Genomic DNA, 13573 nt, shown 5'->3' with positions numbered 1-13573 from the left:
TTGATTGTGTGGTGTTCAGGTCAAGGTGTGTGTGTGTGTGTGTAGGTGTAGGTGTCGTAATCTAATCCAGTGGTTCTACTCAAGTATCACCTGAGAAAATATTACATACAGTATATATAATAACATCATTATCACCAACGTTAGAATACAGTGGTTTTTAATAGATTGAAAAAAGTCACCTACAGAGTTTTCACAGGAGGCAGATTTATTCCCAATAAAATAATCTGCTCTCTCGTCATCCTCCTCTTCCTCACATATACACAGATTCCTCACATATACTTTCTATATGTAGAAAAAAGCCAGAATTCTAAGATTAAAGTCAGAATTCAGTCAGAATTATCAGATTAAAGTCAGAATTATCGGATTATAGTAAGAATTCATCAGAATTCTGAGGAAAAAGTCAGAACTCTCAGATTAAAGTCAGAATTCTCAGATTATAGTAAGAATTCATCAGAATTCTGAGGAAAAAGTCTGAATTCTCAGATTAAGGTCAGAATTCAGTGAGAATTCTCAGATTTAAATTAGAATTCAGTCAGAATTCTCAGATTTAAGTCAGAATTCAGTCAGAATTCTCAGATTAAAGTCATAATTCATCAGAATGTTCAGATTAAAGTCAGTATTCTCAGATTAAAGTCAGAATTCAGTCAGAATTCTGAGTTTTAAAAAAACAATGCTAAGTCCACATTCTTAGAAAAAGTCAGAATTCTCAGATTAAAGTCAGAATTCATCAGAATGTTCAGATTAAAGTCAGAATTCAGTCAGAATTCTGAGTTTTAAAAAAGAATGCTAAATAAAAGTCAGAATTCTGAGATAAAAGTCAGGATTCAGTCAGAATTCTCAGATTAAAGTCCACATTATTAGAAAAAGTCTGAATTCTCAGATTAAAGTCAGAATTCATCAGAATGTTCAGATTGAAGTCAGAATTCAGTCAGATTTCTGAGTTTAAAAAAAAGTTAGAATGCTAAATTAAAGTCAGAATTCTGAGATTAAAGTCAGGATTCATTCAGAATTCTCAGATCAAAGTCAAAATTCTGAGAAAAAGGTCAGAATTCAGTCAGAATCATATACCCTGGTATACACAGTAGAGCAGTACCACCAGAGGAAGCGTACCACAGTTTGAGAACCATAGATCTAATCTAACAGTGAAATCAGTGGTACATGTTTTCCTCTCTGTGTCACTGAACGTCAAATGACCTCTGAGCTGCATCGAAACAACAATTAAATCCTGAAAACTCAGCGGAGTGAAGCGGTCGTTCAGAGCGTAGCTACGACGCTAACTCTGTGGATGTAACTGTAACGGTGGACACTTGATCTCTGCTGATAAACTTCTGTTATGATTTAAACCCTCGTGGGTTCATAAGATGCCGACCACGACGTCGGGTTCATCCAATACTTCGATACAGTTTTTCGAAACGGAACAAAATGTTCTGGTTCTCCTCGCTGCAGCAGATAAAGGACGTTGGACTCGTCCCTTATGCGGTCGTTCAGCGGAGCGCGCAACACAAACGCGACATTCATCCTCAGTCGTTCTTTACAGCTCACAAGGCCTCGCTCTCTCCGCTCACACTTTCCCTGTGGCTGCGGGCGGTGAACTCTGACCTTTTTCACACACACACACACTCCGTAACCTGGTTTTTAATCTGTGCGCGGTCAGTGAGCAGTAAAGATAATAGCATCATCACAATTACATAACCCTGTGATGACCGTCTTCACACTTCATTTGGTCGTCAACCATTAACACACGCGCGCGCGCGCACACGGTGGATCAGTGGTGCTGAACATTAACATGTTTTACAGTCGCCGTGGACCCGAGTGTCTCCACGCTCCTGAGATTATTTAGAGTTTAGTCATGTGACTCTTAAAAGTTAATTATTACACTACAAAAATGACTGCAGTTAAAAAAGTAACAACCTTACATCACAGCACTTCAGCGATAACGGGAAATTATTTTATAGTCGAGAGCTAATTTAAAGATAATGACTTTACCATCATTGCCCTTAAGATAACAAAGACATGGATACAATCATGAATTATAATATATTGAACCATAAAACAGAGTTTACAGTAAAAGAGTGTGTGATCGCAGCTTTAAAAATATCCAAATCTATTGAAATCTGTTCAAAATAAACTTAAATTAAGAGGAGATTATAATTATATAAAGAGGTTGTTTTTATTTGATTGTAAAATTGTAAAAATTGTAAAAAATTATTGTCAATTGTAAAATGAGTACAAACGACGTGTTTCAGTGTCGAGTTAAAATGGCGTTGCTCTCTGTTTTTTACGATACAGAAAAAGCCTCAAACAGCAAAATAATAAAGTATAAGTAAGTATAAATTAAGAGAATGTGAGTTAAGTGTTGTTGTGTACTTTTGTTTTGTTATTGTTGCTGATATTCTTTGTTATCTACAGGCAGAAAATAAGCTAATTTTTAGTGATTTCACCAATTTTGAGTTGGAGATTCTGAGATTGTGATATATTTTTCTGTTACCACCAGGGGGCGCTATTTTAAAAACGGAATATTTTCACATACACATCCTCCGGGGTGAAATATAATTAATAATAGCAAGTTTGGTTCAGATAGGACTTTGTATCGCAAAGTTATAACGGTTTTTGTTTGTTTGTTTTTTTCGCATTTTTTACGCTACGTCATTATATTCATCAGAAATAATCTACACAATGTGATTTGACCAATTTCGCGTTGGATTATGATGATAATCCCCGTTGGAACAACGTACAGAATTGTGAAACTTATTTTTCTGTTACCAGCAGAGGGCGCTGTTTTTTAAAACGTAATAATATCGTACCTTTTATTAGCATCATATGTTTTGTTGCTCTGACTGAACCCTGGGGCTTTTATCCCGTTCTCTTTCAGGAACCGGCCTCAACTTGAGCGATAACGAGTCCATTCCCGGAAGCCACGACGGAGGGAGCGTCACCAACTCCCAGATCGTGGAGCTGCGACGGATTCCTATCGCAGACACTCACCTCTGACCTTTTCACCTCACACACACACACACACATCCTGAATGAGAAAAAATAAAGTTACTGTCCAGTATTTTTATAATGTAAAAAGCTTTTGCACTAAAATCCCCCTCCCCTTTTTTAAATTTTCATATAGATGTTTGATACTGTATGTGATTTTTACTGTACTGTTTTTATATATGTTTGTACATATATGTATAATCCGATACATAAATGTTTGACTAAATTAATTTTTTTTTAAAGAGTTGTTTTGTGAATGTAGAGAGACTTTAGACGACGATAAAAACCCAGATGTGCCCCCTTTAGCACAAATGCTGCTGCTGAGGATGGAGAATGTGTAACATTGTTAATAAATAATTGACTTTATATTTACGTATGGACGTGCGGAATGCATTTTTTTTTTACGGCTCGTAAAGTTTTGATCCTAGAGAGAGAGGGAGGTTTTGTCTCTGTGACGGTTATGTAAGTGGGGTCAAAGGTCACGCCCTCACTAGGGCCGGTTCAAGTTTTGTGATGACTTGGGTTTCACAACCTGGTGAAACCAGGAGATGCCGGACTGCTCTGGTGTCTGCACAGAGCAATAAATCCGTCCGGACGCTTGAAGTGCTTTAAAAGTGTAATCAGTCGTACTGAATCTGTTTAACGTTAGCTTGTACCGCATTCATGTTGGACCTGTGTGAATTTGCTAATTTCTTCTTCTACGTCTGCTTCATTTTTGGCATCAACACATCATCATTTCCCGTGGGGAACAATAAGATGCGCCATTCCCCCATCGGTCCCGGAAAACCTGATGTGGAAAAGTGTGGCTACTTAGCTGTAGCGGTAACGACTTGACAGACTATGTTTAAAAAAAAAAAGTGTAATTTTACTAATTTTACTAATTTTACCAAACAAACACAAGCGTCTAAAACATGAAAACATTTGTTTTATAGAGAAATAACCACCTACGGAAAGTCTGACTGGAAAGAGGATAAATTCAACTGAAGCAGTGTTGAGAAGGGTGAGTTAGCTTAGCGGAGGCTAATCAAACGCTCACAGCCGCACATGAACCGAGGTTCCCTGACACTTCTGTGTCTGTCGTGTAAGATATTAGCATAAAACTCCAACCTTGGTTGTTTAAACTACTAAATTATACATGAACAAAACAAACACAAGCTTCTAAAACATGAAAAACATTTGTTTTATAGAAAAAATAACCACGAAAACAGTTGGATGTATGGAAAGACTGACTGGAAAAAGGATCAATTCAACTGAAACAGTGTTGAGAAGGGTGAGTTAGCTTAGCGGAGGCTAATCAAGCGCTCACAGCCACACATGTTATCTAAGATATTAGCATAAAACTCCAACCTTGGTTGTTAAACTACTTATATACTTAAATATATACTACTAATATACGTGAACAAAACAGGACCTGTGTGAATTTGCTAATTTCTTCTTCTTCGTCTGCTTCATTTTTGGCATCAACACATCATCATTTCCCATGGGGAACGATATGACGCGCCATTGCCCGATCGGTACCGGAAACCTGATGTGGAAAAGTGTGGCTACTTAGCTGTAGCGGTAACGACTTGACAGACGATGTAAAAAAAAAGTGTAATTTTACTAATTTTACCAAACAAACACAAGCGTCTAAAACATGAAAACATTTGTTTTATAGAGAAATAACCACCTACGAAAGACTGACTGGAAAGAGAATAAATTCAACTGAAGCAGTGTTGAGAAGGGTGAGTTAGCTTAGCGGAGGCTAATCAAACGCTCACAGCCACACATGAACCGAGGTTTCCTGACACTTCTGTGTCTGTTGTGTAAGATATTAGCATAAAAGTCCAACCTTGGTTGTTTAAACTACTAAATTATACATGAACAAAACAAACACAAGCTTCTAAAACATGAAAAACATTTGTTTTATAGAGAAATAACCACCTACGGAAAGACTGACTGAGGATAAATTCGACTAAAGCAGTGTTGAGAAGGGTGAGTTAGCTTAGCGGAGGCTAATCAAACGCTCACAGCCACACATGAACCGAGGTTTCCTGACACTTCTGTGTCTGTTGTGTAAGATATTAGCATAAAACTCCAACCTTAGTTACTTAAACTACTAAATAATACATGAACAAAACAAACACAAGCTTCTAAAACATGAAAAACATTTGTTTTATAGAAAAAATAACCACGAAAACAGTTGGATGTATGGAAAGACTGACTGGAAAAAGGATCAATTCAACTGAAACAGTGTTGAGAAGGGTGAGTTAGCTTAGCGGAGGCTAATCAAGCGCTCACAGCCACACATGTTATCTAAGATATTAGCATAAAACTCCAACCTTGGTTGTTAAACTACTTATATACTTAAATATATACTACTAATATACGTGAACAAAACAGGACTTGTGTGAATTTGCTAATTTCTTCTTCTTCGTCTGCTTCATTTTTGGCATCAACACATCATCATTTCCTGTGGGGAACGTTATGACGAGCCATTGCCCCATCGGTACCGGAAACCTGATGTGGAAAAGTGTGGCTACTTAGCTGTAGCAGTAACGACTTTACAGACGAAAAAAAAAAAAAATAGTGTAATTTTACTACTTTTACCAAACAAACACAAGCGTCTAAAACATGACAACATTTGTTTTATAGAGAAATAACCACCTACGGAAAGACTGACTGAGGATAAATTCGACTGAAGCAGTGTTGAGAAGGGTGAGTTAGCTTAGCGGAGGCTAATCAAACGCTCACAGCCGCACATGAACCGAGGTTCCATGACACTTCTGTGTCTGTCGTGTAAGATATTAGCATAAAACTCCAACCTTGGTTGTTTAAACTACTAAATTATACATGAACAAAACAAACACAAGCTTCTAAAACATGAAAAACATTTGTTTTATAGAAAAAATAACCACGAAAACAGTTGGATGTATAGAAAAGACTGACTGGAAAAAGGATCAATTCAACTGAAACAGTGTTGAGAAGGGTGAGTTAGCTTAGCGGAGGCTAATCAAACGCTCACAGCCACACATGTTATCTAAGATATTAGCATAAAACTCCAACCTTGGTTGTTAAACTACTTATATACGTATATATATACTACTAATATACGTGAACAAAACAGGACCTGTGTGAATTTGCTAATTTCTTCTTCGTCTGCTTAATTTTTGGCATCAACAAATCATCGTTTCCCGGGGGAACGTTATGACGCGCCATTGCCCGATCGGTACCGGAAACCTGATGTTGAAAAGTAAGTGTGGCTACTTAGCTGTAGCGGTAACGACTTTACAGACGATGTAAAAAAAAAAAAAAAAAGTGTAATTTTACCAAACAAACGCAAGCTTCTAAAAAATGAAAACATTTGTTTTATAGACAAAAAAAACATGAAAACAGTTGGATGTATGGAAAGACTGACTGGAAAATGGATCAATTCAACTGAAACAGTGTTGAGAAGGGTGAGTTAGCTTAGCGGAGGCTAATCAAACGCTCACAGCCACACATGACACTTCTGTGTCTGTTATGTAAGATATTAGCATAAAACTCCAACCTTGGTTGTTAAACTACTTATATATTTATACTACTAATATACGTGAACAAAACAGACATTTTGAAAATGACAAAGGAAGTTGAGAAGCTGTTGACTGTTAAATCGCCATTTTCTTTAGAAGAACTTCTCCCCCCCACTGGCTAATGTGAGATTGAGGGGAAGGAAATAATTAAATTACCTTTTCTTTGACACATGAATAGTTAAGAAGAGCAGAATTCTCTCTCAGCTCACAAGTCCAGAGTTTTTCTTTGTTTGAGAGCAAACTTTCTGAAAATAAATTTAAAAAAACCTGTTTTTGAGCTTCATATTTCAATGAGAGGAGACCACATTTTAGACTCACTATTTACTCTTTCCTCATGGGGGTTTACAACAACAAAAAACACTGATGTAATGAGCAATTATTCATTGGACAAGCTAACACTCCATGGCTACAGCCTTCTGGGTTTTATTCTCTCCTGCTGCTAATGAGCTCGTAACAGCGCGGCACAAACTTTTGATTGTCGTCTAACATTTCCACGGAGGTTTTTTAATTGTTCACGTCCGTCTGAAAAAAAAAAAAAACACACAAACATTTTTCCATTTTCATACGCTATCGTCGGCTGCCGTCGCGACATCAGCACAACCTCCCGTCGTACTCTCGTATTCCAGCGCCGCGCGCGTTAGCGTGAACCGTATTGCTTGTGCTTGTGTGTATTATGTCAGCGTTGTTAATGAGGCGCGGTTGAGCGCGAGGCGGAAACACTCGCTGACCTTTGGTCAGATGTGCTGATAAGTGCCGACGTATAATGCGCCGACGGCTCGTTAACTCCGTGCGCTTGTCATTTTTAGCTAACCCCCACGTGCTAGCTATGCCATTATAACTACATTATATGCTGCTTTTATTACTTTATTTACTTATGTAACCTTCTCTTAACAACTCATTGAGATTGAAATTATCTTTTGATAAGACAATATAGTCTGTACTTATACAGCACTTTTCCAGACTTCCAAAGGATCCAAAGGAAAGAGAAGACAGATGCTAACTGCAAATGAAATTATGAAATAAAGCTAAAATACGAGAACAAACAAACAGCTTTTGTGAAAACAAAAGTCCATAATATTCGTTTACAGAATGTTATTTAGAATTAAGAAGGTTTAGAAGTTGTTAATTCATAAAATGCTTCATTATTCACATGCTAGTGGCACATTGAGTCATGTGACAGCTATAGAAGCAGGAAGTGGTGTTCGATGTTGTGATTTATAAAGTGAGGTGAACAGTCAAGTGCATCCTGTTGTCTTTATTTAAAGAATTCTGCTTTAACTGTAATCAACAACTGCTATAAAACACCACAACAAATAAGAATCGTACGACATCGTAGCAGAACTTAACAGGCCCCTTTTTTTTCCCCACTCATCTGAACAGGAAGTGAAGGGGGGAGGGGTAAATCAGTGACACCTGTGAGTGAAAGAGTGGGAAACTAACAAAGTAAGTTTAGAGGAGGGTTGAAGTTTGGGAAATAATGGAAAAATTAGGAAATAATCTCAAATTTTATTCAGTTTTTGGAAAAAAAGAAGAAAATGAACTGCGACGCAAACTGGAAACAAGACTCTGGAGAAACGAGATGATCCTGAAGCTGGTTCTACTCTGACAACACAACTAACAGATAAGTCCAAACTTTTCTCTGAAACTCTCCTGGCTTCTCCTGACCTCTGACCTCTGACCTCAACAGAATATGTAGCTGTAGTAGTTGTTTCCTCCTGTATTTATTTTTATTTGTCATTTGCTCTAAGTATAAATGAAGCCTGACAAAGACATATTATGTGACAGTTAGAGGACGATGTGTTTGCTGTGTTTACTCAGACCAAACAAATCCCAGCTGTTTGTCGGGTGTTGTCAAACTTCTCCAATGTATTAATTTCCGACAAATGACTCTTGTCCTGTCTGATGCCTGACATTATTATGGTCTGTTTGAGAAGCTCACACAGATCATGTGGATTAAATGCTCAGATTATAGCCCCATTTGGACGTGGATTAGTTTTTATTAAGGAGAGGTGGAGTTTCTCTGAGATTTTAGTCCAGTATCCAGAGTGTCTTATGTCGGTAATCATTACCGGACGATGTCGGTTAAGATCGGGCGACATTTGAGTAAAAAAAAAAAAAAAACGTTGTAAAAAGGTCTAGAAATAGTCCTGTGCGAATAGACCAACAGTAAATATGTGCGTAAATATTGTGTCATATCCAGTTTACAGGTAGTTTTCCACAGCTTTTCAAGCATTGACAAGTTAGAAAAGCATTTTGTTTAGCACTGAGTGGTCAGATAAGTCCAAACCTTGGGTGTTTTTTCGGGAATACGACAAACACCGTTCTGAACCAAACGTCTGACTTCTGATTGATTTAGAAACCGATGTTCTCCCCAAACTGAAGTTAAACGGCGTTTTATCCCTGGTCTGGTTTCACATTTTAGGCTTTTTAGCATTTTTTTTCTGTGCTACGTTGTCGTACGAACACGACGCCCAGGAGGTTGACGTCGTTGCGTACGTCGTTTGGCCCCTCCCACTCGTGCTAGTGTCACTGAGATGTCTTATCCCGTGTGAATTGGCCTTTAATATCGCAGATTACGCCACCTAATCCCGTCTGAAGAGCGTTATGACTCAACACAACAACAACAACAAAGTCGCTGTCATGCGAAGCCTCAACATCCTTGATTCCTAAACTGTCCGACTAAATAAAGAAGGGAACAGGATGAGGAAAAAGAGCACGTCCTCCCTGCAGTTATGTCCTATTTAAAGAACAATCCGTGATGCATATCTCTCGCCCCCTTAACAATTCGCCCGTCTTTGTTCGTAAAGTTACGACTGGGGTTTTTTTTGTGTTAAAGTGAAAGCTTATGATATGAAGTTACACCGGCGCACAATAACTAATGGCTGTGCGGTTATAGACACTCAAAGTGACGTGTGACAACGCCGATATCCACGGGTTACATCATTCTTTTAATTCAATGGGGGAAGAAACGCGATAATGTCGCCTGTTCACTGTTTCCTGTCACTCAAAAAAAAACATAATGTAAGGTAAGACGACCTGTCTTTATGTTTTTGTCAGTTAATGCACAGTTTGAAATGAACAAGTCGAACCTTTTTTTTAAAGGAACACACTGACCCAGATCCACCCGCACAATAAGGCCCAGCTTTGTCAGCCTCTGAGTGAGCGAGGGATCTTTGGCTCTGGGATGAATAGAAGACGTCAGAGGAATAATTACCTTCGTGTCCTTGTTAAAGCTTTCCTGTTTTCGCATTTCCTTAAAATAAATCGGTGTTCCTGTGGAAACTCGCCTCGTTACGTGCGCCGTGTTTATCACTGTGAACACTGATGTCAGTGTGTTCACAGTGTAACAGGATAGGAAATCAACTTTCTTTCGCCCCTTTTAAAATATGTTTCCGGTTATGTCTCCACTTAATTTAGCCTCGTGTGACGGCAGGCATATACAGGGTAACCTCAGGTGACTATAATGCCGTGTTTCCATCATAGTACGGTACAGCTTGGAATGGTAAAGTCCTGGGTCAGGCTTGTGTTTAGAATGAAAACGGTACCTTTTACTTGGTCGTGCGGGTGTGGGCTGTGTCCGATAGCTTGTTGTGGCGTTAAAGAACGACAATATTGAGCGCATTACACAGACTTTTTGAGTTTAATTTTAAAGCAACACAATGTTGGATTTGCTCCCTGGGTGCCCCTACAGTTGCGAAATGGTATTGTTGAAAAAAATTCAATAAAAGCAGGAAAACAAAGTGACTTTGAGGATCAGTCACTTATACAGGAAGTGAGCAGAAGCTCACGATCCTGCTGCTCCACAATCTCCTTAATCTAGGTGTTATATTATTGTTTTGATTGAGAGAGTGACTCCTAGTGGCAGAAATGAAATACATACAATGCATATATAAAGAAATCGCAATTGAAATGGTGGCGCAGTGGCTAGCGTTGTTACCTCATAGCTACATCCGAGTGTGTTAAAAGTTTCATTCATGCTCTTTTCAAAAACAGTTTATTTTCTATTTATGCTAGTTTCCTAGCCTGCAGCGTAATTATAATATTTAAAGACTTTCTTACAGGTCCAACATGCAAATGTTGACACCAGTGGAGTTAGACATTAAGGAATAACATTCTCTCACATTACTGTAATTAGGTTGTTTTCCCTAACCCTAACCCTGGGTTATTTGGAGAAAGTCACAAACTCCTTGACTTGTTTGATTTGTAGATTTGCAGTATGACTGTTGCTAAAGACAAGTCTACAGACTCTTACACGTGAGTCTGCATGTGGCACATTGTACCTCCTTAAATGTCCCGGTTTTATTTTCTTATTGACAGTCAGCATGCGGCATTGAGAGTCAGAATGTTAGACTCGGGTAACGAGGACGCCGGTCGTGCGTCACACCGTCAGTCAGTGAGCGTATCTCACTCACCTAACAGATAACAGCTCGTTTCTTCTCATACAAAAAATCCATGACCTTTAGAACTGGGTCAAGTTCAGGTACCGACTCGTTCCGTGTGAATCTGCGTCTTACGCACATGGCACTTGGTTTCGCTCACTACATTCCCCATGTCCCCGTCAGTGGGATCTGTTGCCATTAAAGTCAACAGATGCTTCTTTCGTGTGTGCAGAGCTGGATCAGGTGAGGTGAGAGGTGTGGCTCTGAACTCGGGTAAACATGTTTATTTGCACGAAGGTGCTCGTGTGTGTACCGTGTGTTTGCATGTGCTGAAGTTATCGTCCGTCTCGTAGCGTCTTCAGAAAACTTTCTCTATGAGGAAACTCGTGTTCTGGGCCTTCAGTCTTTACTTATGTACATTTTTGCACTAGTTTTCACTGTGTTGAGTGTTTCTCTCTCTTGTCTTTGCAGCTCTTGGAGTTTGCATGTCCAGGCTCTTTGGTTTCCTCCCACAGTCCAAAAACATGCAGATTTTGGGGATTAGGCAAAATTTGGACACAAGTGTGAGAGTGAATGACTGGCGACCTGTCCAGGATGTAACCCCCTACTGAGATACTACTTTTAGGTTTTACTGCAGGACTGATAAAGGACCAACTTATTTATTTATTAAAGGGATCGTTCGGAATTTTGGACATAAGACCTATTTTCCAACTCAGCCGGTGTGATGGAGACGTCGGGATACGTTTTCAAGAAATTTCATTCAGTTCTTCCAGATGCCGAGTTCGCTGGTGCTATGGCTAGCGCAAGTCAATGGTACACGCTAGCGTCGCATTTGAAAAACTCATACCGACTCCACACTGCACCCGAGGCAAATCGATTGTAACGGCAGACTATCGATGTACATATCTGTGTTGATGGAATGTTTGAAATAAAACCAACCTTGCAATTTGAAGGATTTATGTCTCAGCAGCAGCTGCAGCAGCGCGTCATACTTCCTGTTAGGCTATGGCAGCGGCGGACTGATTCCGCTGCTGCTGAGAAAGTAGTCCCTCAAAAATTCATGCGATGCGAGGTTAGTTTTGTTTCAAATATTATTCCATCAACACAGACGTGTACATCGATAGTCTACCGTTACAATTGGTTTGCCTCCGTGCTCTGTGGAGTCGGTATGAGTGTTTCTAATGCCATGCTAGCTGGTACCATTGACTTGCGCTAGCCATAGCACCAGCGAACTCGACAACTAGAAGAACTGAATGAAATGTCATGAAAACGTCTCCAGACGTCTCCATCACACCGGCTGAGTTGGAAAATAGGTCTTATGTCCAAAATTCCGAACTATCCCTTTAACTCTAACAGACCGCACAGGAGGACATCCAGCAGCTCTTTTTCCCCCCTTGCTCGGTTTGTGGCTGTTTATATCAACAAGACGTCAAGCTTTTTTATGAGAATAGGCCTTTAATCTCAGACCAATTAACCAATTACTGTTTATTGCCTTCACCCCGGGTTTAAAAATCCTTGGTATACCCATTACTTTTATTGTGAAAATGTACAAAGTACGTCCAAAAAGTGTCACAAATATGAATAATCAGTCATAGATTAGTCAGAGAATGAAAATGAATGAATGAATAAGCAGCAATTATAATATGAAGAGGTTCAAATCATGAAATAAAAGAAATGCAAATATATATACTCGGGTTATTAGGAGTCTGACGTCTGCAGAAAGTCCTCAGCAGAGCCAGTGATTCTCAAACCTCTCGTATGTCTCTATTATTGGGTGAATTCAGACGTAGACTTTGGTCTCTCGTGGCCTAATATGGACGCGTCTAAGAGCAGGTAGCACTTTTAATATAGAGAGAGTGTTAATAATAGATTTACAAGTTCAAAAGCATCGTAAAAACCTTTGTAGGTCAACGACGGCATCTTTGCAGATAACGGCTTATTTTACCACCTGACAACAGCAGCAGCCACTGACTGACCAAATATGATGTTTTATTTCATGACAGAAATGCAGTAAATGATTATAATAAAAACAATTATATCAGCCAAAACACAGTCGGTCATACTTTGGAGGTCTGGACTTTTTAAAATAACTGGATTGTGTGATCGTGTTTCCGTCTCAGGGTTAACTTTCGCTCAAAGATACAAAAATGGATTTTAATTGAAATCAAATGCTCGCGATTCTTCTCCGTCACTCACTTTCAGCTTAATTAAAATTGTTGCGATGCACTCGAGCGCTCGGATGTCGGTTGTCAAACATCCGCTCACTCTTTTTAAATATATATATTTGAAGCTGCTGACAGGCCGCTCAGATAACACGACCTTTGCACTCTTTCCGTCCACCGGCTCCAAAGGTCGGGGGCAGATTTCCAGAGAGCCTCGAGGACAGGAGAGTTACAAAGTGCCTCGTCTTCAGTTCCAGTTTTGGAAATCGTAGATCGATATCGTGCTGAAATGACGCTGCAGAGGAGGAGGAATGAGGAAAAGATAGAAGGAGAAAATAAACAGGACAGACAGACTTTTTTTTTCCAGTTGGGTCTTTGATGCCTTGTGTTGTGGCTGCTCTGGGATACATGATTCTGCAAAATGAAAGACGAGACCCTTTCACGGAGGCTTTGCCAACATGGCTGACCCTTTGCCAGCGTGAGTGCGTGTGTGCGTGTT

The 13573-nt window shown here is 39.3% G+C and overlaps 1 protein-coding gene across 1 annotated transcript in view; it reads left to right on the top strand.

The window, feature by feature from the left end:
- The window catches only part of adgrv1 (adhesion G protein-coupled receptor V1), a gene marked incomplete at both ends in the record, with an annotated part of 129106 nt that extends 126115 nt beyond the window's left edge, over positions 1-2991 (top strand). The window contains one exon of the mRNA XM_083905111.1: positions 2873-2991. Coding sequence (XP_083761237.1) covers positions 2873-2991 — 119 coding nt within the window. The remainder of the gene's footprint in view (positions 1-2872) is intronic.
- Between the last annotated feature and the right edge of the window lie 10582 nt (positions 2992-13573).

This window comes from Microchirus variegatus, assembly GCF_963457635.1.
Source record: "Microchirus variegatus genome assembly, chromosome: 18".
In the NCBI taxonomy this organism is placed as follows: domain Eukaryota; kingdom Metazoa; phylum Chordata; class Actinopteri; order Pleuronectiformes; family Soleidae; genus Microchirus; species Microchirus variegatus.
The sequence above is the reverse complement of the archived record's forward strand: the minus strand, read 5'-3'. Positions and strand labels throughout refer to the sequence as shown.